At 43.6% G+C, this 26,342-nt stretch overlaps 1 protein-coding gene across 4 annotated transcripts in view; it reads left to right on the top strand.

Moving 5' to 3' along the window:
• Positions 1-26,342, top strand: part of IQCK (IQ motif containing K) — a 148,761-nt gene that overhangs the window by 29,447 nt on the left and 92,972 nt on the right. For 2 of the 4 annotated variants that reach the window (XM_011976072.1, XM_011976074.1), the window contains one exon: positions 14,917-15,181. The exons of 1 other annotated variant lie outside the window; for it this stretch is intronic. In XM_011976072.1, the coding sequence (XP_011831462.1) occupies positions 14,917-14,973 (57 nt within the window). In that variant the 3' untranslated portion in view covers positions 14,974-15,181. The remainder of the gene's footprint in view (positions 1-14,916; positions 15,182-26,342) is intronic. One more of the 4 variants, XM_011976071.1, reaches the window with a different exon arrangement.

Below are 26,342 nucleotides of genomic sequence, written 5' to 3'. Positions count from 1 at the left end.
TGGCAGCTGTGACTGCTGGCTCAAGCCTGGTGACTTCAGGAAAGATTAAATGAGCTAATGTGTGAAGGGGCTTGTTCTGGAGTTCAACCATCTGGGCTCAAATTCTTCTTTTTTTTTTTCAGTCAGAGTCTTACTCTGTTGCCCAGGCTGGAGTGCAGTGGTGTGATCACGGCTCACTGCAACCTCCACCTCCTAGGTTCAAGCAATTCTGGTGCCTCAGCCTCCCGAATAGCTGGGATTACAGGCGTGCGCCACCAGTCCCAGCTATTTTTTGTGTTTTTAGTAAAGACAGTGTTTCACCATGTGGGCCAGGCCAGTCTGAAACTCCTCACTTTAGGTGATCTGCCCACCTCTCCCTCCCGAAGTGCTGGAATTACAGGCATGAGCCACTGAACCCAGCTAAATTCTTATCCTTCCATTTACTACTAAGTGACTTTGGGCAAGGTATTTAGCATCTCTGTGCCCTCATTTTCTGATCTGTAGAATATGAATTACCTGTAATACATCATAGTAATATGTCCTTGTTGTGAGGATAAATGAATTAAGTAAAACTTAAGAGTGTCTGGCACATAGAAAACACTCAATACACATTAACTGTTGTTAATCCTATTAGCGTTTCTCTTGGAAAACAGCCAGTCTGTAAAGGAGTGCTATTCCCCATGGCCTCTTCTGGTTGACCAATTGTTACATGAGTAAATGGAGGGTGTAATTCTCTTACTGCATTCTGGACATTACAGATAGATGGCCAAGGATGGACTCTCCTTGTCATTCTGAAAATACTAGTACCTTTTTAAAATGATAGGTATTAGTAAAAATCAAAACATAACTCTTGGAAATAATGATTGATGAGCTTAGAATCTGAGAATGTAATATAAAGACACCTCCCAGAGTTAAGGAACTGCTAGAATCACAGCCTGTAATGTAAAAAAACAAAACAAAACAAAAAAAAAAACAGCCCTGCAAGTATCCCAGCCTTCTCTTGAGAATTTATGTCTAAAGAAGGAAGCCATTTTTTAAAAGAATGAAAATGAGGTTTTTTTGAAAGAACGTATCTTAAAGTAAATCATTGACTCTCTTGGTTGTTTAAAGAACTGCATTTCTCCTACTACTGTTTAGAAACAGGAAAAACCAGGTCACAAACTAGTCCCAGATCCAAAGATGTTTCAACTGTTAACCCCTTAGAATCATAAAGGGTTATCCAGGAAATAGAGAAGAGAGATGAAACAGAGCTTTCTTAAAATCAGACTTCCGTGTCAGAAATCAAGTACTGTGGATTTTTCCATGATTCCATATGAAAGATCATCTCTCAGTTATTCATAATGTTCTGAAGCTGACACCTTCCAACTACACACGTCAGCTACCTGTTTTTGTAAATGAAATTTCATTGGAACACAGCTATGCCTGTTCCTTTACCTATTATCTGTAACAACTTTTTCACTACAATGGCAGAGTTGAATCGTTGTGACATGAGCCTGTGTTTACTATCTGACCCTTTAAGAAAAAGTTTGGCCAGGCATGGTGGCTCACATGTGTAACCCCAGCACTTTAGGAGGCTGAGGCAGGAGCATCGCCTGAGCCCAGGAATTCAAGACCAGCTTGGGCAACATGGTGAAACCCTGTCTCTACAAAAATTAAATTTACACAATTTGCTGGGCACCGTGGTGTGCGCCTGTAGTCCCAGGTACTCCGAAGGCTGAGGTGGGAGAATCCACTGAGCCTGGGAGGTTGAGGCTGCAGTGAGCTATGATTGCAGCACTGCACTCCAGCCTGGGCAACAGGGTGAAATCCTATTTCAAAAAGGGAAAAAAAAAAAAAAGAAAGAAAAAGTTTGCCTATTCATGCTTTGAAGTCCTGGAACTAGCCATATTTTCGTAGTCATAGCTGTTATGTGGGAGGCAGTATAGTATAAAGGAAGCCGAATGATTAAGTAGTTATTGTTGTGTGGGAGGCACTACAGTGTAAGGGAAGCTTAATGATTTAGTATAGAATTTGGAGCCATTTTCACCTGAGTATAGGGCCTCGTTCCACCTCTTTCTAGATGCGTGATCCCAGACCTTGCTAGTATTGTGACCTTGTGATTTTAATCTTTCTAAGCCTCAGTCTCTTCCTCTGTAAAACGTAAATAATAATAGTAATTGCTTCAGACAAGGGAGTTTTTGATTTTGTGTGTGTGTGTGTGTGTGACGGAGTCTCGTACTGTGGCCCAGGCTGGAGTGCAGTGGCGTGATCCTGGCTCACTGCAACCTCTACCTCCCTGGTTCAAGGGATTCTCCTGCCTCAGCCTCACAAATAGGTAGGACTACAGGCGTGCACCACCATGCCTGGCTAATTTTTATGTTTTTAGTAGAGTTGGGGTTTCACCATGTTGGCCAGGCTAGTCTCGAACTCCTGATCTCAAGTGATCTGACCGCCTTGGCCTCCCAAAGTGCTGGGATTACAGGATTGAACCATCGTGCCTGGCCTAAGTTAACGAGAATTATTATTATTTTTTTTTTTTGAGATGGAGTGTCTTGCTCTGTCACCCAGGCTGGAGTGCAGTGGCATGATCTCGGTTCACTGCAACCTCCAACTCCCGGATTCAAGCAATTCTCCTGTCTCAGCCTCCCAAGTAGCTGGGGCTATAGGTGTGCACCACCATGCCCGGTTAATTTTTGTGTTTTTAGTAGAGACGGGGTTTCACCATGTTGGCCAGGCTGGTCTCGAACTCCTGACCTCAAGTGATCCATACACACCTTGACCTCCCAAAGTGCTGGAATTACAGATGTGAGCCACTGCGCCCAGCCAAGAATTTAATAAGATAATGCATTTAAAGTATTCAGCTAAGTGCTTGGCACAGCTACAGTGAAAGATAACAAATAAGAACAAAATTAAATTGGAAAAAGTGGAAGTCTGAAAATGAGACAGTCTGAGAAGAAGAGGTGGACAGGGACTGGCCATTTAGCGGGAGTTGAATGGTAGCAGTGGTGTCAGAAATATGGAGGGCTGTGGTAGGTGTGGTGATAAGGGTGGGACTGCTGGAGTTAGGTGGGCTTGAATCTCTCCTTCAACTCTGCTAGCTCTGGGCCCCTAGGAAGTTTCCTGAAATGCTGTGAGCCTCAGTTTTCTTATTTGTTAAGTGAGGAAGTGATAATCATAGTATCCACCTCACCAGGGCTGTGAGGAAGAATAAATGAGATGGGGTGTGTCAAGCACAGTAATGGGAGCCATCGTTATTAAGAATTGTGCTTGGCCAAGCACAGTAGTTCACACCCATTATCCCGCACTTTGGGAGGCCAACGTAGGTGGATCACTTGAGATCAGGAATTGGAGACCAGCCTGGGCAATATAGCAAGACCCCATCTCTACAAAAAATAGAAATCAGGCATAGTGCCATGTGCCTATAGTCCCAGCTACTCGGGAGGCTGAGGTGAGAGGATTGCTTGAGCCCAATAGTTTGAGGCTGCAGTAAGCTATGATCACACCACTGCACTCCAACTTGGGTGACAGAGTGAGACCCTGTCTCTAAAAAAGATAAATAAATAAAAATAAATTTTAAAATTGTACTTGAAGGAGGGAGGCAAATGCGAGCAAGTGCAAAGCCAGAGGGAAGAGAGATGGGGTCCAGGTAGGCGGTGAGAGAAAGAATAAATTCAGTTTTACGCAGGAGTAGCAAGATGGATCAGGACAGGCATGTCATCAAGCCTCTGCCGGTAGCTTCCTGTAACACAGGGCTTGGCATGCCTTCTCCAAGCAGAGAGCAGGCCTTGAAGGGAGTGCTCCAGATCCCTTGGTTTCTCAGAGGCATGGCTTTGAAGCGAGGTGTGCAAATAATTCTGATCCTGAGATCAAAATACGTGGGAGTAGAATTCGTACAAAGACTTGCCTTCTCCTTATTGAATCTGCATTGACATTGACCTTTCTGATCTTCCGATTATAGTTATAGCTGCCTTCCTGAGTGCCCCTGGGCTGGCCACACTCTACAAGAGTTGGAAGGGGAAAAGGTTGTAAGGCAGGAAATCAACTGTGCAATTGTTAAAATAGAACTTCAACAGTGTTTTTAGACTGAAGTCTAGTTAAAAGGCCACAGTACCATTTCTGCTCTGCCGTGACCTGCATTGCATTCCGCTGGAACAAATTAAGTCTGAGATGTGTAAATAGCATTATGAAGATTAAACCTTACAGTTAGGTTGATGTTCTTAAGGAATTCCATGACATTCAGCCATGCCTTTGGATTAGGTTAATTGGAACATGAGCGATCAGAATTTAATTAGAATTTAATTGAACTGCTATATTAAACAGAGCTAGCTCAGTGGCTACATTGCAAACTTCACTTGGAAATTCTTTCTGATGCATCTCTGAAAATATTTTGAGCACTCAGAGTAAAGTTAATCATTTTTACTGTAAGCAATTTTTGATAAAAGGCTTATATTGTTAGCAGTAAAAAGTAGTGGAAAGGCAAATGAGTTTGTTTCAGCTGGGGAGTATTAAGTATGCAGAGCTAAGATTTCCTTATTTGCTGGAGTTAACTCTTTGAGGGCAGGTCCTGAACATGGCTGAAAACCCCATGCAAACTGCCTTGAGCAGAAAGGGATTGTTTTCTTTCTTTCTGTCTTTATATATTACTTATTTATTTTTTGAGATAGGGTCTTACTCTGCCGCCCGGGCTGGGGTGAGATCATAGCTCACTGCAGCCTCAATCTACCCCAGCTCTAACGATCCTCCCACCTGAGCCTCCTGAGTAGCTGGGACTGTAGGCATACATGCCACCATGCCTGGCTAGTTTTTGTATTTTTTGTAGAGATAGGGCTTTGCCATGATGGCCAGGCTGGTCTTGAACTTCTCAGCTCAAATGATCTGCTTACCTCAGCCTCCCAAAGTGTTGGGATTACAGGTATGAGCCACCATGCCTGGATCTTTTAAAAAATGTAGACAAGAGGCCCAAAGGGAGATCTTCCAGCACAGCTTGATCTGGTGGCCCAGATGATGTCTTCATGACTGTTCTCTCTCTTCCTCTCTTGACTGCTTCCTCTGGGTTGGCTTCACCCTCAAATGGGCCCTCATCTTGTGGCACCAGCCTATGTCCTATAAGGCGCAAGTGTAGCAGAGAGAGAGAGAGAGAGAGAGAAAGTCTCTCCCAGAGTTTCTCTCTAATTGAGCCAACTCAGGTCAATTGCCTGAGTAATTGGGCTGGGCATAGTGGCTCACGCCTGTAATCCCAGGCACTTTGAGAGGCCAAGGCAAAAGGATAGATTGAACCCAGGAGTTCCAGACCAGCCTGGTCAACACAGCAAAACCCCTGCCTCTACAAAAAAAAAAAAAAAAAAAAAACTTTTGAAAATTACCTGAGCATTGTGGCATGTGCCTGTAGTCCTAGCTACTCAGGAAGCTGAGGCACGGAGATCCCTTGAGCCTAGGACCCCAAGGCTACAGTGAACTATGATCATGCCATTGCACTCCAGCCTAGGTGACAGAGCAAGACCTTGTCTCTAAAAATAAAATTAAAAAATAAATAAATAAAAATACCTTCTTTGGAATAAGTCCTTGGAACTAGGGAAATTGTGATTTAGTGGCATGTTAGGCAAGGAAAGGGGCCCCACCCAAAGCCCATAGTTTTTGCTGGGGAAAAATGGATTCCTAAAAGGAACTCAGGATGCTGTTACCAAAATAAGATGGAAGGGATACTGAGCACATATCTTAGTTAGGGTGCATTATGTTGCAACTGGCAGGAAACTGACTTAAATAATACAGAGGATTTATTGGCTCAGGAAACTAGAAGGCCCCAAGGTAGAGAGGGAAGGCTTCAGGGTTGGTTTGATTCAGGAACTCTGTGATATAACTAAGGAGGACGTGGTTCTCTCCTGCCTCTCTTCTTGGCCTCTAGCAGAGTCAGCTTTATCCCGGGGCTGGCTTCCTTTGGATTGGCAAAACAGCCGCGACCACTGCCTCGGCTTTGTATCCACCTACTACATCAAACAGAAGGGGGCCAGCAAACTGTTTCAGGAAAGCAAAGGAAATTAACTTCCCAGAAGCCCCAGCACACCTCCCGTGACATCTCATCACTCTGAAGTGGGTCACATGCCCATTCCTGATTCAATGCATCCCTTTGGCCAGGATAAATGTGGACCAGATTGGCTCAGGTCTAGGTGGGGTGAGGTGGGATTATCTCACCTGCCTTATCAGGGTTCACACCTAGAGCTGAGGCGGAGTTAACCATCTGCACCTACTGTCACTTACTACCCAGGTCAGGAGCTGCAGGGTGGCAGTTTGGGGGCATTTAATTAATAACCACACTGGGGCCGTGCCCTATTCATTTTCTTTATCTCCTGTGTTTAGCACAGGGCGTGCACACAGTAAGTAAATGTTGAACAAAGTCAGACTGGAACAATGCACTTTGCTTAATTTGGAAAGAAACCAGTTTTGTGCATGAGTAAAATGATGGCTGAAAATACATTTTATATCAGTTTTAAATATGGATTAAATGTGGACTCTGGGTAGAGGCCATAAGACCGCCTCTTTTCCTATCTTATTCCATGCAATGTAAAATTTTCCTTTTTGGCTTTTGGTTGCTCATCAAATTCCATTACAGTGAAGTCTATTGTAGACCATAGTTGGTATCAGGAAACTATTTCTAACTCCGGACAAGTTCTCTGATGATCTCAGGACACTAAAATTTGCTACTACGAATAATTCTGTACAATTACAGAATTTTTTTTCTCTTTCTTTCTTTTCTTTTCACATCCCTTGCCCATCTCATAGTCATTCATTGTAGTTATTTTCCTTTTTATAATTAAATACCTGAATATCCTTTAAAAAGTACAAGGGCTTTGGTCAGCGAGGGAAGAAACTCTTATTTCCTGGTCTTGACCAATAAGGAAAGTTAGTAATACCATCAGCTTTTGTTCGAAAAAAAATTCTAAGGAGTGGAAACAATAGATTCTGGCAGGAAAGGTGTGGTAGAATTATTTTAGCATGATCCCTTTTCAGCCAAAACACTTTTTCAAATGACCCTGTGGCCCGGGCTGGAGGTCTTGGTCAATGTGATTAGTGCATGTTTTGAACTTCTTTGGAGAAGTATTAAGTTTTCTCTAACGAAATGCCTTCTCAGTGGAAAAAAAAATGTGAATACCTGTTTGCAGTTTGCTATAAATATTTTGGCATCTGGTTACAGGCCAAGTGTATGCTTGTTTCTAGGATCATAGTTATGGATGGTTTCATCGTGTCTGGGAATTCTGGGGTATCTGGAAATGTATTGTGGAAAATAATGTGGGGAAGGAGGCTGTGATGTTCTATGTGTATGCCACATCCACAGTCCTTAACTGCTGCTCTTTGTTCCTACTTTATCCATGTCCCCATCACCCAGACTACAAGTGACTGAACCAGGAATATGGATCAGGCCCTTGGGCAACCACTCTTAGATGGCAAATGACTGTGAAATGGTCTACCCAACAGGGATGGTCTCTCTTGGGAGTATCTAACTAGTCCTATCAGATTCTCCCATCTGGGGAGTGGGGATGTCACACTGCAGAGAGAACAGGCAGACCGTAGCACAGGGAGAGGGGGACACCTAGAGACAACCTTAAAGGCAGAGAAGGGAGGACAGAGAATCAATTAGGAGAGAACAGCAGAAAAAGCAACAGCAAGCAATGAAAGGAGCCATGGCCAAGGAACCGAGCTCCACATAACCATAACTAGAACCAGAACCGTTGTTGGGTGACTGTAGCCTCGCCTGTACCCTGAACAGCCATGAGCAATGGTCCAGTTCTTCCTGAGACCTGGCTTTGCCACTGGCCAGAGAGATTCTCTTTTTCCCCACCATTCCTTTTACCTGTACAGTCACTCCCCGTGGTAGAACAGATTATACTTCAGAAATATTTTTGGTCTCTCCCTAAGGGAGGTTTGACCATGTGACCGACTGCTTTGGTCAGCATGACATATGTCATTTCCAAACACATGCTGAAAGAGTCAAAACAGGCCAAGCGCAGTGGCTTACACCTGTAATGCCAGCATTTTGGGAGGCTGAGGCAGGAGAATGACATGAACCCAGGAGGCGGAGCTTGCAATGAGCTGAGATCGTGCCACTGCACTCCAGACAGCTGCCTTGTCCCTTCCATCTATGGGTGCCATCTATGAGGAACCAGACACCAAATCTGCCAGCACTTTTATTTTGGACTTCCCAGCCTCTAGAACTGTGAGAGAGAAATGTTTGTTGTTTATTAGTCACCCAGTTTATGATATTTTTGTTATTGCCACCTGAATGGACTAAGACATGAAGTAAACTGAGCACATTTCTATTCCTTGTAAGCCCAAAGAGTCTTAACCAACACAGTGCCGTAGCCAGCCACACTTCAGTCCCCTGGACTCACAGCATGTGCTTTTAACTTTTCCAGGTGGAATTATAGGAGTCATCTGACGCCGATGCAATTGCTTTTTAATGCTAGCTGTTTCTCTTTCCAGCCTTCGGTCCTCCAGTGTATCTCGTCTACATGCATCCAGTATAAAAATTGGTACAAAATAATGTCTGGATTGAACCTTTATTAATTTCTGCATTTTTGGCTGGGCACTGTGGCTCATGCCTGTAATCCCAGCACTTTGGGAGGCCGAGGCAGGTAGATCACTTGAGGCCAGCAGTTGGAGGCCAGCAGTTGGAGACCAGCCTGGCCAACATGGCAAAACCCTATATCTACTAAAAACACAAAAATTAGCCAGGCCATGGTAATCCTATGCCTACGCCTGTAATCCTAGCTACTTGGGAGACTGAGGCTTGAACCCAGGTGGTGGAGGTTGCAGTGAGCGGAGATGGTGCCACTGCACTCCAGCCTGGGCAACAGAGTGAAACTCTGTCTAAAAAACAAAATTCTGTATTTTCTCTTTTAGAGGTCTGGGTCTTTTTTGATGATATTTTCCCCCCATTTCCCTTCTCTTCCAATTTTATTATTTAAAAAATCAGATAGATGAACTGAGAGAATTTTGGAATGCATTCCCACGTGTCCACTGCCTTGATTCTACAATTTCCATTTTGCTTTATTTATTTTATCACATATCTATCCACGAACCCATCAATCCATCCCTCTATTCATTCTTCTTCGTTTTCTGGATGCATTTCAGAGTAAGTTGCAGACTTTTGAGGACATGATGATGCCTTAACCCTTGACACCTAGTCTTTTTCCTTTTAATTACAGATTAAAATAATATTTTTAAACCTTATTAGAGGCTGCCTTAACTGTTCCCTCTGCTCTCCCAAACTTGAGCATTTTCACCCTTTAACAATCAAGGGCTCAGTGTATTTGCCCACATTACATAAACCCTGTATGCCCTCGCTGTCTAAATCTCGCTCTTTAATTTCTTTCTCTCCTACTTCCTCTCTTATTTCATCACTCACCACAACTTTTCATTTGCTTTTCCTTCTCTCTTTCAGCTCCTCAGCAGATAATTTTTAAACTAAACAACAGCTGAACAATATCCCCACTGTTCCACATGTCTGGGTATGCATAGCACGTCCACGCTTGCCCAGAACAGAAGGAAAACACTGTTTCTTCCATTTTATTTCTTTGCATCAAAAGTGATTAAATCTGTGTGCATGACCTTCATACATCAGACCGTTTGGCTATTTTAAAAATCTATTTATTAAAGTCAAGCTGCATTCTCTTTGCAGAAGTAATCTTTACCACTAAACGACGTGATAAATGCCGAGGGAACAATGCATCTTTTGTAGGGCAGGAGAGAGACACTGCCATCCAACAATTGCCAGATTGTTTAAATTATCATATGGCAATTCGGGCTAGTTACATATTTGCATTGTTATACAAGTATTTTCTTATTTTGGTTAAAGATGGCTTTTTGAAGGGACTCCTATTCTTGCAGGGCAGATTAGAAGACCCTGTTACATGGTCTGATACATTGCATTTTATTATGCCAGCCAGCAGCATTTCCATTTTTTCTAGGGGTTTCAGCAATGAGGTAAAAGATTGCAGATAATCTCCAGTAACTCAGGCACTACGATATTTTATTTACTAAAAACTCCAATAAAGATTTCAGTAAAAAGTGTGAAGGAGCCTTTTCTTTTTGGTGAAACATCAATTCCACAACGATCGTTTCAACCTTATCTTGAATTATAAAGCTGAGTTTTCCATTTCAAAGTAAAGAGGAAAAAAGAAAAAAATTATGGAAACATTTTCATAGTAAAATATTGTGGGAAGAAAGTAAAGAGAAATTGTCCAGAATTATATTAGCAATTCCTACTTTTAGATATCAGAACCTGTGTACATGAGTTTTTTCTTGCTTTGATGCTTGAGAGTTGAGTGGCGAATTCATTCATTCATTTACTCAACGGGAACTGCTCACCTGCTGTGTGCAGTGCAGTCAATTTTTTTAAATTAGTTACTTTTTTTTTTTTTGAGATGGAGTCTTGCTCTGTTGCCCAGGCTGGAGTGCAGTGGCCCGATTTCAGCTCACTGCAACCTCCGCCTCCCAGGTTCAAGCAATTCTCCTGTCTCAGCTTCCCGAGTAGCTGGGATTACAGGCACGTGTCACTTGTAATCTATTTTTATATTTTTAGTAGAGATGGGGTTTCGCCATGTTGGCCAGGCTGGTCTCAAACTCCTGATCTCAAGTGATCCGCCTGCCTCGGCCTCCCAAAGTGCTGGGATTACAGGCGTAAGCCACCATGCACAGCCTCAGTGCAGTCAATTAAGCACTAGGAATAAAAAAAAAAAAAAAAAGATGTGTGGCCTGTCCTCACAGAGCTTATGATTCAGTAGGGAAGATAGACATGGCAGACCCGTGTTATAGTCTCAGGTGCTATGACAGAGACGCACGCGGAAAACTGGAGTAGAGCCCTCCCTAAACTTAAGAGGGTGAGACTGGGCAAAGTGGTCCATGTCTATAATCCTAGCGCTTTGGAAGGCTGAGATAGGAGGATCACTTGAGCCCAAGAGACTGAGACCAGCTTGGGCAACACAGTGAGACCTCATCTCTCCAAAAAGTTTTAAAAATATATTAGCCAGGTGTGGTGGTGCATGCCTTTCGTTCCAACTACTCAAGAGGCTGAGGCATGAGGCAGGAGGATCTCTTGAGCCCAGGAGTTTGAGACCAGCCCGGGCAACAGAGTGAGACTCCGTCTCTACAAAAAGTTTTAAAAGTATATTAGCCAGTGTGGTGGCATATGGCTCTAGTCCCAACTACTCAAGAGGCTGAGGCAGAAGGATTGCTTGAGCCCAGGAGTCTGAGGCTGGAGAGAGATCATGCCACTATATTCCAGCCTGGGTGACAGAGAGAGACTCCGTCTCTGTCTCTAAAATTTAAAAAAAATATATAATTTTTTAAAAAGATAGTGAGAATGCTCAGAAAGGCTTCCTGGAGGCATCATGAAGGATAAATGGTGGTTAACTGACTGGAGAAGACAGTAATAGTGCTTAAAAGTCTCTGTGTTTCAAATAATAAACAACTTAATGCAAACTGGCTTAAGTGCAAAAGAGAATATTGGTTCTTGTACCTGAAAGGTCCAGGGAATTTTGGCTTCAGTCATAGCTAGACCCAGGATCTAGTAGAGTATCATCAGGGATCTGCCACTATTTGTCTACCCAACAGCATCTCCCTTCTTCCTTGTTAATAGAGCCCCAAATGTGTTCATTCTCAGTGGAACTGCTTTGTCTTTCAGGAGTGGCTGGGTTTAACTCATTACATCTGCGACAATCGTGTTTCCAATACAGTCGTGTTCTGAGGTCTTGGGAGTTATACTTCAATATACTAATTTTGGGGTGATACAATTCAACCCTAAACACTCAGCCTTTCCCTTCTCCATTTCTCTCATCTCCTGCTGGTATCTCCCATTGACTGGACCAATCTGGAGGGTATGTTATAGGAAAGGGGTCCTGATCCAGACCCCAAGGGAGTTCTTGGATCTTGTGCAAGAAAAAATTCAGGGCGAGTCCATAAAGTGAAAGCAAGTTTATTAGGAAAGTATAGGAATAAAAGAATGGCTACTCCATAGATAGAGCAGCTCCTAGGGCTGCTGGTTGCCCATTTTTATGGTTATTTCTTGAGTGTGTGCTAAGCAAGGGGTGGATTATTCATGCCTCCCCTGTTTAGATGATATAGGGTAACTTCCTGACATTGCCATGGCATTTGTAAACTGTCATGGCCCTAGTGGGAGTGTAGCAGTGAGGATGCCCAGAGGTCACTCTTGTCGCCATGTTGGTTTTGGTGGGTTTTGGCCAGCTTCTTTACTGCAACTGTTTCATCAGCAGGGTCTTTATGACCCGTATCTTGTGCCAACCTCCGATCTCATCCTGTGACTTGGAATGCCTTAACCATCTGGGAATGCAGCCCAGTAGGTCTCAGCCTCATTTTACCCAGCTCCTATTCAAGATGGAGTTGCTCTGGTTCACGTGCCTCTGACATTTCCAATAAGGTCACATTCCGAAGGAGTTATACTTCACCATATGAATTTTGGGGTGATACAATTCAACCCCTAATACTCTGTCTTTACCTCCTCCATCTCTCTGATCTCCTGCTGGTACCTCCCATAGGATGGACCCATCTGGAGGGTATGGGAGCCTGGTTGATGTGAACCATGAAAAGCAGCTTCCTGAGGCACAGAGCAGGGTAGGGAGGGTGGATCTGGAGATGCAAAAAGGATATCCGGGACACTTTGTAGCATCTTTCTTCTTGGGAAGGATCTCTCCACATGGCAGCCAACACCTCTAGACGGACTTGGTTCTTAGCTCCTGCTATTTTTAAAAGAAGACACAGAGATTTTGTCACCCAATTTCCATAACAATTCTCTAAAAGAAGTTGACTGATACTCTTTGGGTTCCAAGAAGAAATTTGAAATGGAAATAGAAGACAGGATATCTGGTGCTCCACCCCATTGCAGGCTCAGCTTATCTTCTCCCCTTTACTCTGGGATGTCTTTTCCCTTGTGGCTTACTTGGTATCTATTCCTTAGGGGCTGCATTCAGCTGCCTGTATTGAACATTCAAGAACAGTGGCAATAAAACGAATGAAGTTTATTTCTCCTTACACATTTAGATGTCCAGAGTAGGGCAGGCCCAAGCTGGTGCTGTGGCTTAAGGAAGACACAGGCTCTTTCTATCCCCTGCTTCACCATCCTTGGCACGTGGCTTTGGGCCTCATGGCTAAAAGGAGCTGCTCCACTTGCAGCCCCACATCTGTGTTCCAGCCTGAAGAAGTGATATGAAACTTCAAGGAGGAAGGGGCAGCAGAAATCAGGAAAGCAGAATTTTCTCAGAGGTCCCTAGAATATGTCTGTTTCTATCTCATCGGGCAGAACTGTATGACATAGCTGTCCCTTGCTACATGGGAGCCTGGGAAATGTAGATCTTTGGCTGAGCTGACTGCCATTTGGAAGCAATCATGTTCCTGTTAATAAGGCTGAAGTGGAGAGTGGACCTTGGGTGGAGAGCTAGCAGGGTCAGCCACACTGCTGGTGGCACCTGTGTGCGGGGTGTCTCATGAAGGTGGCACTCAGACCCAAAGGACTGCTGTTCAGAGGACTTGAGTGAATCTGGGGTAAAGCAATATATACAATTACTCATAAAAGAGAAGCATAGTCTAAATTTAAATAACAAAATCCTCCAATTCCAAAAGTATGTAATAAACCCCAATATGAGCACTGTCTTTTATTAGTACCTAATGTCAGAAAATGTGCATATTGAAAGAGGACTAAAGAAATGTCTTTAGAATTCTTTGCCCAAGTTACTGTTTCTTGATGTTCTTATAAATCTCATAAAGGATTCATGCATATTTCATCTAACACAAGCAATCAATTAACCTCCTTTCCGTTTTCCTACCCAGACATGTGGGCAAAGTAAGAATATACAGTTGATTCCTAAACAATACAGATGCCAAACCCCCGTGCAGTAAAAAATCCACTTACAACTTTGGCCGGGCACAGTGGCTTACACCTGTAATCCCAGCACTTTGGGAGGCCAAGGCAGGGCAGACTGCTTGAGCTCAGGAGTTCGAGACCAGCCTGGGCAACATGATGAAACCCCATCTCTACAAAAAATACAAAAATTAGCCAGGTGTGGTGGTGTGTGCCTGTAGTCCCAGGTACTGAGGAGGCTGAGGTGGGAGGGTCACTTGAGCTCGGGAGGCAGAAGTTGCAGTGAACTGAGATCACGCCACTGCACTCCAGCCTGGGTGACAGAATGAGGCCCTGTCACAAAAAGAAAGAAAGAAAATCCACATAAAACTTTTGACTCCCTCAAAACTTAACTACTAATAGCCTACTGTTGACTGGAAGCCTTACCAGTAGCACAAATTTTGTATGTTATATGTATTATATACTATATTCTTATAAGTAAGGTAGCAAAAGAAAATTTATTAAGAAAATTATAAAAAAGAGAAAATATACTTACCAGTCATTAAGTGGAAGTGGATCGTCACAAAGGTCTTCTTCCTCATCTTCAGGTTTAGTAGGCTGAGAAGGAGGAAGAGGACGGATTGGTCCTGCTGTCTCAGGGGTGGCAGAGGTGGAAGGGGAGGCAGGAGAGGCAGGCACACTTGGTGTTAAGTTTTTTGTTATTTTGACACATAGTCTCACCCTGTTGCCCAGGCTGGAGTGCAGTGGCGAAGTCTCGGTTCATTGCAACCTCCACCTCCCAGGTTCAAGCAATTCTCCTGCCTCAGCCTCCTGAGTAGCTAAGACTACAGGCGCCCGCCACCATGCCTGGCTAATTTTTGTATTTTTAGTAGACACAGGGTTTCACTGTGTTGGCCAGGCTGGTCTCGAACTCCTGACCTCAAGTGATCCACCCACCTCGGCCTCCCAAAGTCCTGGGATTACAGGCATGAGCCACCACACCGGCCGGTGTTAAGGTTTATTGAAAAGTGTCATGTATAAGTAGACCTGTGCAGTTCAAATCCATGTTATTTAAGGGTGAGCTGCAATTTAATTATCTCTTCTCTCTTTAGAGGAAAAGAACCAAATTCATTGCCTGTGATTTTCTGACCGAGTGGTTATACAAGTAAGTTGTTCATGTCTGACGATTCAGTGATCCTAAGAATTCAGTCGTGTTAATTTGCAAGCAGAATAGCAACAACTGACTTGAATTCTTGCTTATTGTTTTCTTGTCAATCAAACATATGGCATCGTGACCAGCCAAAATCCAAAGAGGGCAGGGGAGCCATTCACAGAATTTTTCTCCATTCCATTTGTGGAGGAGTGGCTAAAGCAACAGTAAGTATGACACAAGGCTTTGAATAATTTATTCCTAATTTAATATTGCATTAATAATAGTTTTCTTCAATCTAAGAGAACAAACTGATGTGATCCATCCAGGACTTTGGGCCAGTCATATTTCTGACAATCTTGTCTCTAGTTATTCTTAGCCTAGGCTAACCTTATCCTAATCATGCCAGTAATTTCATTCAAGAAGCACTCCAGAAAACCAAAAAAAAAAAAAAAAAAATCTTATCCTAAGTAATTTATCCCTTCATTCCCTTCATTTTTTTCTCTCTCTCTCTCTGACGGTCATTATGTCTCAGGAAATATGACTAAGCTTTTCTAAATACTTAGAAAATACTAAAAGAGCTTAAATAGTAAGTTACCTGCATCGATTCTCCATTTACAATATAATAAAGAACATGACAGATAAAATTAAAACTCTTTGACCATTCTAATATGGGTTTCCTCCCCACATTGAAGTAATCAGTTCAGTCTACAGTGCAACCTTCCAGACCTCTTATTTAGCTATATAAAATCAGTTTATGCTGCTCTATCTATGGAGTAGCCATTCTTTTATTCCTTTAATTTTTTAATAAACTTCCTTTCACCAGGCACTGTAGCTCACGCCGGTAATTCCAGCACTCTGGGAGGCCAAGGCAGGTGGATCATGAGGTCAGGAGATTGAGATCATCTTGGCTCACACGGTGAAACCCTGTCTCTACTAAAAATACAAAAAAATTAGCCAGGAGTGGTGGCGGGCACCTGTAGTTCCAGCTAGTTGGGAGGCTGAGGCAGGAGAATGGTGTGAACCTGGGAGGCAGAACTGGCAGTGAGCCGAGACGGTGCCATTGCACTCCAGCCTGGGTGACAGAGTGAGATTCCATCCAAAAAAAAAAAAAAAAAAAAAAAAAATTGGTTTATATCTGATCAGGCATGGTGACTTATGCCTGTAATCCCAACACTTTGGGAGGCCGAGTCAGGTGGATCACTGTAGATCAGGAGTTCAAGACCAGCCTGGCCCACAGGGCAAAACCCCATCTCTACTAAAAATACAAAAATTAGCTGGGCATGGTGGCACGTGCCTGTAATCCCAGCTACTTGGGAGGCTGAGGCAGGAGAATCGCTTGAACCTGGGTGATAGAGGTTGCAGTGAGCCAAGATCACACCACTGCACTCCAGCCTAGGGGACAGAGTGAGATTCTGTCTCAAAGAAGAGTTTAGATTCTCAGTTCTCAGTTGTCACATATTTTACTTAAATCTGCCCTCTTTGAGAATGCCAAGATGAACAGACCTTTGGCTGACTTTTGCAATTTTGAGAATTTAAAAAACCCCAGATATTAACCAGTTTTTTTTTTTTAATCTAAGATTACACATTGAAAGGAGAGAAACATCGGAAAACCTTGTTTCTTATTTAGCTTTTAAACCTGAGCCTGATTTTATCCGCTATGAAATGTATAGCCCAAAATTTATTGATTTACATATATTTTTCTAAGACAAGTTTGTTTGAGTATCATTCTCTGAGTTGCTGCTTTGCCTTGAAGACAAAACATTTTTCCATTTGTAATAACCAATGAAAAATAATCTTAAAAATAAGAGAACTTCTCTAATAAGAATCCTCTTAGATTATTGATCCAAATATCTTAATTTTAAATGGCACTGATGTCCACAGGATGCTCATGTAAATACACCGTAAAGAAGCAGTAGCAGCCATTTCAGCTGCACTCCACAGGAACAGAAACACAAGAGCTCTTGCTTTAACTGGCATTTGTATTCTCTACATCCATTACCTTTCAAAGAGATGCCCAGATGCATGATAAAAATTAAAGTGATATTAATCTATTTGATGCAATGAATATCTATTGAACACCTACCCAGTTCAACTGAACAGAGCTTGGTGCTGTGGAAAAAACAGAGATGAATAAAGTATGGCCCTGGCCCTTGGGGTGAGGGAGACGTGTTTACGACTTGCTGTACTTTCTGTAGTGAGTGTTGTAATACAAATGTTAACAAAGCATTAAAGGGAAGTGGGGAAGCATGAGACCATCCACGTGCCCTTCCTGGTGGGCCTGGAGCCAGCCCAGCTGGGGCAGCGGCCAAGCTGGTTGGTGCCCAGATTTGGTCCAAGGCAGGAACTCAAATGCTGCATTCTTCTTGTCTCAAGTAGGAATAGTCAGAGAAGCAAGTAAAAACCAAAATTCTTAAGGAGAACAAGGTAGGAGCCAGGAAATATCCAATCCAGGTTGGCTCAACCTTGGCACTATTGTCATTTAGGACTGGATAATTCTTTGCTGTAAGGAGCTATGACCTGTGCATTGTAGGATGTTTTGCAGCATCTCTGGCCTCCACCCACTAGATGCCAGTAGCACCCTCCTACCAGTTGTGACAATCAAGACTATCTCCAGACACTACTGCATGTCCCCAACGGGAATGAGGGAAAATTGCCTCTGGTTGAGAACCTCTGATTTAGTCCAGTAGTTTCAGAACTTTAAACCAGCACTTTGGGAGGCCGAGGTGGGCAGATTACTTGGGGTCACGAGTTCGAGACCAGCCTGGCCAATGCAGTAAAACCCCATCTCCACTAAAAATACAAAAATTAGCCAAGTATCATGGTGCGTGCCTGTAATCTCAGCTACTTGGGAGGCTGAGGCAGGAAAATTGCTTGAATCCAGGAGGCAGAGGTTGCAGTGAGCCAAGATGGTGAAACAGGAAAAGTTACCTTGTCCCTCTCGCAGGGCATGCAACGGGGATGTGGCTTGCTTCTTCAGTGCCCTGCTGCTCAAACCTCTAGGGGAGCATACAGATAGGCAGGTTGTGGGGCTCCCACCCAATGGCGGTGTCTATAGCTGAATTTATAGCTGAAGCCCCAGTGGGCATATGTTACCGGGTGCTCTCTTAGTTTGCCATCTGTAGGCGGTTTGTGTTAACCAGCTCAATTCATCCTCTACCTTGTTGCAAGGACAGAGGAATTTCTGTATCCCAGGTTCTTGCCTTTGTGTACCAGAGGAATTGGATCACACGTGGGCTTGGAGAATGAGTGCAAAGTTTTATTGAGTGGAAGTAGCTCTCAGCCAATGGAGGAGCCAGAAGGGCTCCATGGTTTTTCCCATGGAGTTGGGCTGCTGGGTGGCTACAGCTCTCCTCCGACTAACTGCCCTGGCCAAACTCAGTCTCATCCTGCCAGGTGCCTGTGCCCGTCCCTGTGCTCTTCTGCCAGCGTGCTCCTCTCAACATCCCCTCGATGAGCAGCTGCTTGTGTCTTTTTACACTGATGTGTTTCTGTCCATGTTTGGCTGCCTGTGTGTCTGCCCGCTAGGGTCTCGGGCTTTTATATGCCCAGGATGGGGGTGCGTGGCAAGCCAGGGTGGTCTTGGGAAATGCAACATTTGGGCAGGAAATGCCCATTCTCATCTAGGTCCCTGGGGGTGGAGCCCTAGCCAAGGACTACGCCCTCCTCGATGCAGCACTTCCCCTACCACCTTCTGTATTATTTAAAGGGACCACGATCTTCCCTTCCCAGCACTCCTGTATCAATGGTACCACTGCACTCCAGCCTGGGTGACAGAGCAAGATTCCGTCTCAATAAACAAATAAATAAAATAAAATCACCCAGGGAACTTTGGAAAAATATTGGTACCTAACTTCACCCAGATTGATCAAATCATAATCTTCAGGTATAGCCTGGGCGTTGTTTTTTTGCTTTTTTTTTTTTTTTTTTTAAGCTTCCTAGGTAATTCTAATATATAGCCAGGATTAAGAGCTTATCCATCCATAGGATAGAAAAAGCGCTGCATCCAGGAACTAATGAATAGTATAATTGAGTCATTTCTTCACTAAGTGCTTTGATACATGCCATCTCATTTAATCTTCACAACAACACTAGGATGTAGGTACTAAAGCTGAGAGCCCACAGCTGGGAAGTCAACCATGAAGTGAGACGGGACTTGGGCAAATAAGGTGATTATACGAGTATTATGGATGGACATTTTGAGTACGGCTTAATGATACAGATTGGATGAAGATTACTTTTGAGGGGGAGACTCTGTCAAGGCTTTTTAAAGGAAGTGAAATATAAACTACAGTATACTTCAGGCACAATTAGGAGCCTGAGCTTTTGGGATAGATAAACCAGTATTCAAATCTCCACCACTGGCTGGGTGCAGTGCCTGATGCCTGTAATCTCAGCACTTTGGGAGGCTGAGGCAGGCAGATCACCTGAAGTCAAGAGTTTGAGGCTAGCCTGGCCAACATGGCAAAACCCTGTCTCTACTGAAAATACAAAAATTAGCTGGGCATGGTGGTATGCGTCTGTAATCCTAGCTACTCAGAAACTGAGGCAGGAGAATCGCTTGAACCGGGAGGTGGAGGTTGCAGTGAGCTGAGATTGCACCACTGCATTCCAGCCTGGGTGACAGAGTGAGACTCTTTCTTAAAAAACAAAAAAATAAAAAAACAAAACAAAACAAATCACCACTTACTGATCCTATGATCTTGGGCAAGTGTTTATCTATTACTGTGTAACAAATTGCCCCAAAACTTAGTGACTTAAAGTCATAGATATTATCCTATAGTTTCTCTGGGTCAGGAATTTGGTAGCAGCTTAGCTGGGTGGTTGTGGTTCAGAGTTTCCCATGAGGTTGTAGTCAAGATGTCACAGGGGGTGCAGTCATCTGAAGGCCCAACTGGGGCTGGAGGTTCTGCTTTTAAGATGGTGCACAAATATGGTGCTGGTTGTTGTTTGGAGGCCTTAAATTTTCCCCATCTGGGTCCTTTCATGAGCTGCTTGAGTATCCTCATGACATGGTGACTGACCTCCTTCAGAGTGAAAGATTTGGGCACAAGAAGGAAGCATGGTACCTTTCATGACCTAGTCTTGGAAGTCATATACCTCCACATTCTATTAGAAGCAGGTCACCAAGTGCCACATTCGAGGTTTAATAATTAAGCTCCACCTTAGGGAGGGAGGAGTATCAAAGAATGTGTGGACATATTTATTTTAAAAGTATCACAGCATGTCTGTCTCTAGGCCTCCAGTTCCTTATTGGTAGATGTGGTAGTTGTGAAGATGTGGTGAAATGATACAGCTACAAATGGGATCGTGAACAAGCCCAACTTATAGTAACATGTGGCTTACTAAATGGTGAATAGTGGCTTATTGCCGTTGGTGAACATTGTGACCTTCCAGACCAAAGACCCAAAGATGGGAGGAGACAAGATTTGGTCCAGTCACAGGAAACCAGCATTGCTAGCTCCTGGACTGTGTGAGGACATAGGGATGAGATGGAAGCTATGGCTAGAAGGCAGTTAGGAGGTGGATTATCGTTTTCAGTAAAAGAAAGAAGTTTGGGCATTATTCCATAAGCAGGAGATCATTCAAAAGGCTTTTGAGCAGAGGTAAAATAGGATTAGGCTGTTTTGGAAAGATAATTCCTGAGACAGTGCAGAAGACATCTGAGATTGGGGAGAGTCTGGAGTTTGGGCTACTAGTTCCAAGACTGTCTTCACAGCCGTAAGGTATTGAGTTAGGGCCATGTTAGTGGAAAAGGGGGGACATGGGATGAGTAGAATGGATGGATGACACAGGATAAATTTAGGGGTAAAGAAGGGGTGTGCCTGAAATGGTGAGATTTTCTCCTGGGTATGTGGGCGGCCCATAATGGAAGCCAAGAAACCCAGCCAGAAGAGCAAGTGCAAGGGTAAAATAACTATTCCTGTCTGGGGCACATTTAAATTGAGGTGCTTCTAGGATATCCATCCCAGAAACATTGGCCTAAAGCTTAGAAGTAGGATATGAAGAGAAATGGTTTGGGAATCAAGAGCCCCACATTGAATGTATGGATTAAGTCAAGATGGACAAGGGCCGAACTGAGGGGTTAGCCCAGAGTTGGTTCCAGAAGTTCAATAAATGGCACATACTCTAAGTCATGTGTTTGGCAGTGTAACGATGACTTATCTTGAAGCTGTGTTTGCAACGCAAGCCATTGTTTCAACTTAGAGTCTATGTTGATTTTAAATGACTGGCAGGGAGAAATAGGGGTGTGTTTATTTTCTATTGCTGCTGTTACAAATAACCCCAGAACTGGTAGCTTTAAAACAATACAAATATATTACTATACCATTCAGGAGATCCAAGGCTTGACTTGGATTTCACTGGGGTAAAATCAACGTGTTGGCAGAGCCTAAGTCTGTTCTGGAGTTTCTAGGGGAAAATGTTTCCCTGCCTTTTCAAGCTTCTAGAAACTGTCTGCATTCCTTGGCTAGTGGCCCCTGCATTCCTCTTCAAAGCCAACAATGTTGCATCTCTCTGACCCTCTTTCTTAGTCATATCTCTCTGACTCTTTCTTTTTTGGGGGGCGGGGAGGACAGGGTCTAACTCTGTCACCCAGGCTGGAGTGCAGTTGTGAAATCTTGGCTCACTGCAACCTCTGTCTCCCAGGTTCAAGTGATTCTCCTGTCTCACCCTCCCAAGTAGCTGGGATTACAGGCATATGCCACCATACCCGACTAATTTTTGTATTTTTAGTAGAGACAAGGTCTCATCATGTTGACCAGGCTGAACTCAAACTCCTGACCTCAAGTGATCCACCTGCCTCAGCCTCGTAAAGTGCTGGGATTATAGGTGTGAGCCATCTTGCCTGGCCTCTCTGACTCTCTTTTGCCTCCATCTTCTACTTTTAAGGACTCCTGTGATTACATTAGCTCACCTAGATAATTCAGGATAACCTTCCCATTGCAAAATTCTTGACTTAATCGCATCTGCAAAGTTTCTTTTGCCATTGGCAGGTAACATATTCACAGGTTCTGGGAATTTTTGGGGAGGGATGAGAGGGTGACAAGGTCTCCCTCTGTTGCCCAGGCTGAACTGCAGTGGCACAATCACAGTTCACTGCAGCCTTGACTTCCTGGACTCAAGCCATCCTCCCACCTCAGCTTCCTGAGTAGCTGCGGCTACAGGTGCATGCCATCGCACCCAGCTAATTTTTGTATTTTTGGTAGAAACAGCGTTTTGGCATGTTGCCCAGGTGGGTCTCAAACTCCTGAGCTCAAGCAATCTGCCTGCCTTGGCCTCCCAAAGTGCTGGGATTGTAGTTTTAAGCCACCATGCCCAACCAGTTGCTGGGAATTTTGATGTAGACATCTTTAGGACCCAAATTCTGCCTACCACAAAGGATAATGGAGAATGTGGAAAAATTTAAAGTCCCTTTCTCTTAGAGATCACCTACATGTTGCTGAAGATCGCTTACATTTTAAAATACTATTCCAGGTTTTGTATAATAAAAATGGTACATGCTGAGTGAAAAAATTCAAACAAAGCAGAAAAATCAAAAGAAAAAGGCACAGATCACCCAAGAGCCAGCCTCCCAGATATAACCATTATTGACATTTTGGTGAACTTTTCAGATACTTTTCTATGTATCTCCATATGTATACAGATATTTAAAAAATGTGTAAGTATTCCTCTGAGACCAGAGCTAAGAGTGAGAGAGACGTTGAGGTGGAGAAAGAAACACCAAGGAAGTTCATGGTGGGTGCTGTCACTCACGTTCACATTCATGTAGGTGTGAAGGCATCTGCTGAGAGGGAGGCAGAGGTTTATGGAGGAGGGGAGGGGGTTGCAACAGCTGCTGTGGTGAAACCGACAGGGAATCAATGAGGGATAAATAGGGATGGACCAGCTGATGGCCTGAATTTGTGGTGCATATAAACAGCCTGCTTATGTGATTGTCTCCAGCAACCCTCCACAGCTCTGGAAAGGGGGTGGAGAACAGATGGTTGGTAAAATCAGGGTTGAAGACTGGCAAAGCTAATCTAGTAAAAGGTCTAGACTGGGCCCAGGGGATCGTAGGTACAAGTGAAAGCATTGTTTCCTTTTTCAAGAATGTCTTACATTTTTAAATCATAAATTACCATATTTTCTGAATTATGTTAACGCTTTAGCAACCAATTTTCGAAAGAAATCCTACATTAGGTGTTCACATTGAAAGTAAGAAACATACCAAACTCAGAAACACTAAGATGAGGGTAGTGAGGTCCATCTTAGAATCAAGACAATTTGTTTTTAAAGATTCTAATGTGTGGATCTTAATTGGATCCCAATTCAAAGAAACGATATAAAAAATTGGAGACAGCTGAAAATTTGAACACTTAATAGTTGATGAAATAAAAAATTATTATTTAACATATGATGATGAGAATACTGATTTCATAGTCATGATTAAAAAGTTATTACTTTTTAGAGAAACATGCCAAAATATTTATATATGAAATTACATATTCTCTGGACGGCGGTGAGGGAGGGAAGCTACCATTAACTGACATGAAGAACAGTATAATTGAAGCTGGTTGATGGAGACATGGATTCATTTTAATTTTTTCTGTCTACTTTTGTATAGCTTTTAAAATTTCTATAACAAAAATTTTTTAAAATGAGATTAGGGCCAGGTGCAGTGGCTCATGCCTCCTAGCACTTTGAGAGGCTGAGGCCGAAGAATTGCTTGAGCCCAGAAGTTTGGACCAGCCTGGGAAACATAGTGAGACCCCATCTCTATAAAAAAAATCAAACATCAGCTGATCATGATGGTGCTCACCTGTGGTCCCAGCTACTCAGGAGGCTGAGGTGGGAGGATCTCTTGAGCCCCAGAGGTTTAGGATGCAGTGAGCTGTGGTTGTGCCGCTCAATCCAGCATGGGTGAGATACTGTCTCAAAAAAAATAATAATTAAAAACACATTAAAATGAGATTGTTCAAAGCTCCTTATGAGCACTTGATAGTGTAGGAGATGTGCCCTGGGCGGGGAGGTATCTACTGGAGGGCAGTGAACCAGGAGGGCTAGGGGCCATTCCCTACTGGAGGTGGCTGGAGTGACGGACAATGGAGGTCTGAGTTTTCCTATGATCATGCTGAGAAACTCAAATGGCATTGAGGGAAAATGGCCCAGGGGGAAGGGGAGATGGCAGGTGCAGCCCAACTGACAAGTGTTGTGGTGCTGAGAAGGTCTCGGTCACCCGTCCAGAGACCTGGCTCTGAATGTGCACAATTTCCCAACCAATTCTCTTATGTTAGTCTCAGGTAAATCCAACCCCCCCACCAAATCTACACCCATTTTCCCCAGAAACAATGAGAAGGAGGATTAACATGATCAGAGTCTTGAGTTTGTTCTAAAGAACAAGTCTCCAATAATCTCAGAGTTCCTGGGGAACAAGGACATGGCTTTCTATGTCAAGGGTCAGCAAACTTTTCTGTAGAGGATAGTAAGTCTTTTGGGCTTTGCAAGCCACAGACGGTCTTTCAGTTACTCAGCTCCCTAGTTGTGTCATGAAAGCAGCCATAGATGTACCATATGTGAATGAATGGGTGTGGCTGTGTTCCAATAACACTTTATTCACAAAAACAGGTGGTGGGCCAGATTTGGCCCATGAGCTACGGTTTGTTGATCCCCTGTTTCAGGTGGACACCAATAACCTTCCCAAACCATGGTCTCATGTAAAAGCAAAAAAAAAAAAAAAAAAAACCAACATAATTAGAAGTAAATAATAGGTGGGAAAGATGGAAGGAGAGAAAAGTTTATGATTACATCAGGAATTCAGGAGCTTGATATGTGACAGTCTTCAATAATGAACCATTCTAAGATGTGACCTTTCTGTTGGGTGGCTGACCCGGAGGGAAGGTAGGGGTCATTGGAAACATGTGGACTCAAAGTCATGGTGTTGCAGGCATTATCAGCATAGATAATGAAGTAGCTGAGAACACTAGGGGGAGACAGCTGAAGAAGATGGCGGTGAGTCAAATCCCACAGTTGCCAAAGGAAGTGTAGGAATGTTCTGGATGTCAAAGAAGTGGCAGTGTAGTGTGGTCGTTAGGAGCTTGGAAGCACTAGAATCACACCCCTGCATTCTAAACCCAGCTCCACCACTTCCAACTGTATGACTTTGGGCAAAGATGACTTAATGCTTCCAGCCTCAGTTTTTCCATCTGAAAAATGGCCTTTCATCTGAACAAAGTTCCCCACCTAAGAGGAATCCTAGTGCCAACTATTATAATATTTTATTATTGGTACTTATACCAAGCAGGTATGTTCCAGCTAAAGGGAATTATTTGTATTATTTGTTCATTTATTGAGCTAATACCTTTTTTTTTTTTTTTTTTTTTTGAGACAGGGTCTTACTGTCTGAAAAAAAAGATAGGGCCCTACTCTGTTGTTCGGGCTGGAGTGCAGTGATGTGATCTTGGCTCACTGCAACTTCTGCCTCCTGGACTCAAGCTATCCTCCTGCCCCACCCTCCCAAGTAGCTGGGACTACAGGTGTGCACCACCATGCCTGGCCAATTTTTGTAGATTTCACCACATTGCCCAGACTGGTCTCGAACTCCTGAGCTCAAGTAATCCGCTCACCTTGGCCTTCCAAAGTGCTGGGATTATAGGCATGAGCCACTGCGCCCAGCCAGCTAATAATTATTGAATGCTTAAATATGCTCTAAAATTGTGGAGCAGGCATATTCATAAGTTAGCTGGCTACCATTTATGAAACATCTACTATGTGCCGTGGAAACATGACACATGGAAACAGACACACATGGTTCCTGTTTTCATGGACAGACATACTGTGTATAGTTGAATTGAAGTGTATGTGTACTTCATTTATGCCAATTCATTGATATGCTCTTGGGAAGAAGAGAGAAAGACAGAGAGGGGCAGAAAGGCAAAGGGATAAGAATTTTTAAGACCAGGCACGGTGTCTTACCCCTGTAATCCCAGCACTTTGGGAGGCCAAGGCAGGTGGATCACGAGGTCAGGAGTTCAAGACCAATCTGGCCAACATAGTGAAACCCCATCTCTACTAAAGATACAAAACATTAGCCAGGCGTGGTGGCACGTGCCTGTAACCCCAGTTACTCGGGAGGCTGAGGGAGGAGAATCACTTGAACCTGGGAGGCAGAGGTTGCAGTCAGCTGAGATTACGCTACTGTACTCCAGCCTGGGCGACAGGGTGAAACTCTGTATCAAAATCCCAGCACTTTGGGAGGCCGAGGCAGGCGGATCACGAGGTCAGGTGATCAAGACCATCCTGGCTAACACGGTGAAACCCCGTCTCTACTAAAAAATACAAAAAAATAGCTGGGCGAGATGGCGCGCGCCTGTAGTCCCAGCTACTCGGGAGGCTGAGGCAGGAGAATGG

Source organism: Mandrillus leucophaeus, unplaced genomic scaffold (assembly GCF_000951045.1).
Source record: "Mandrillus leucophaeus isolate KB7577 unplaced genomic scaffold, Mleu.le_1.0 Scaffold162, whole genome shotgun sequence".
Taxonomy (NCBI): Eukaryota; Metazoa; Chordata; class Mammalia; order Primates; family Cercopithecidae; genus Mandrillus; species Mandrillus leucophaeus.
The sequence above is the reverse complement of the archived record's forward strand: the minus strand, read 5'-3'. Positions and strand labels throughout refer to the sequence as shown.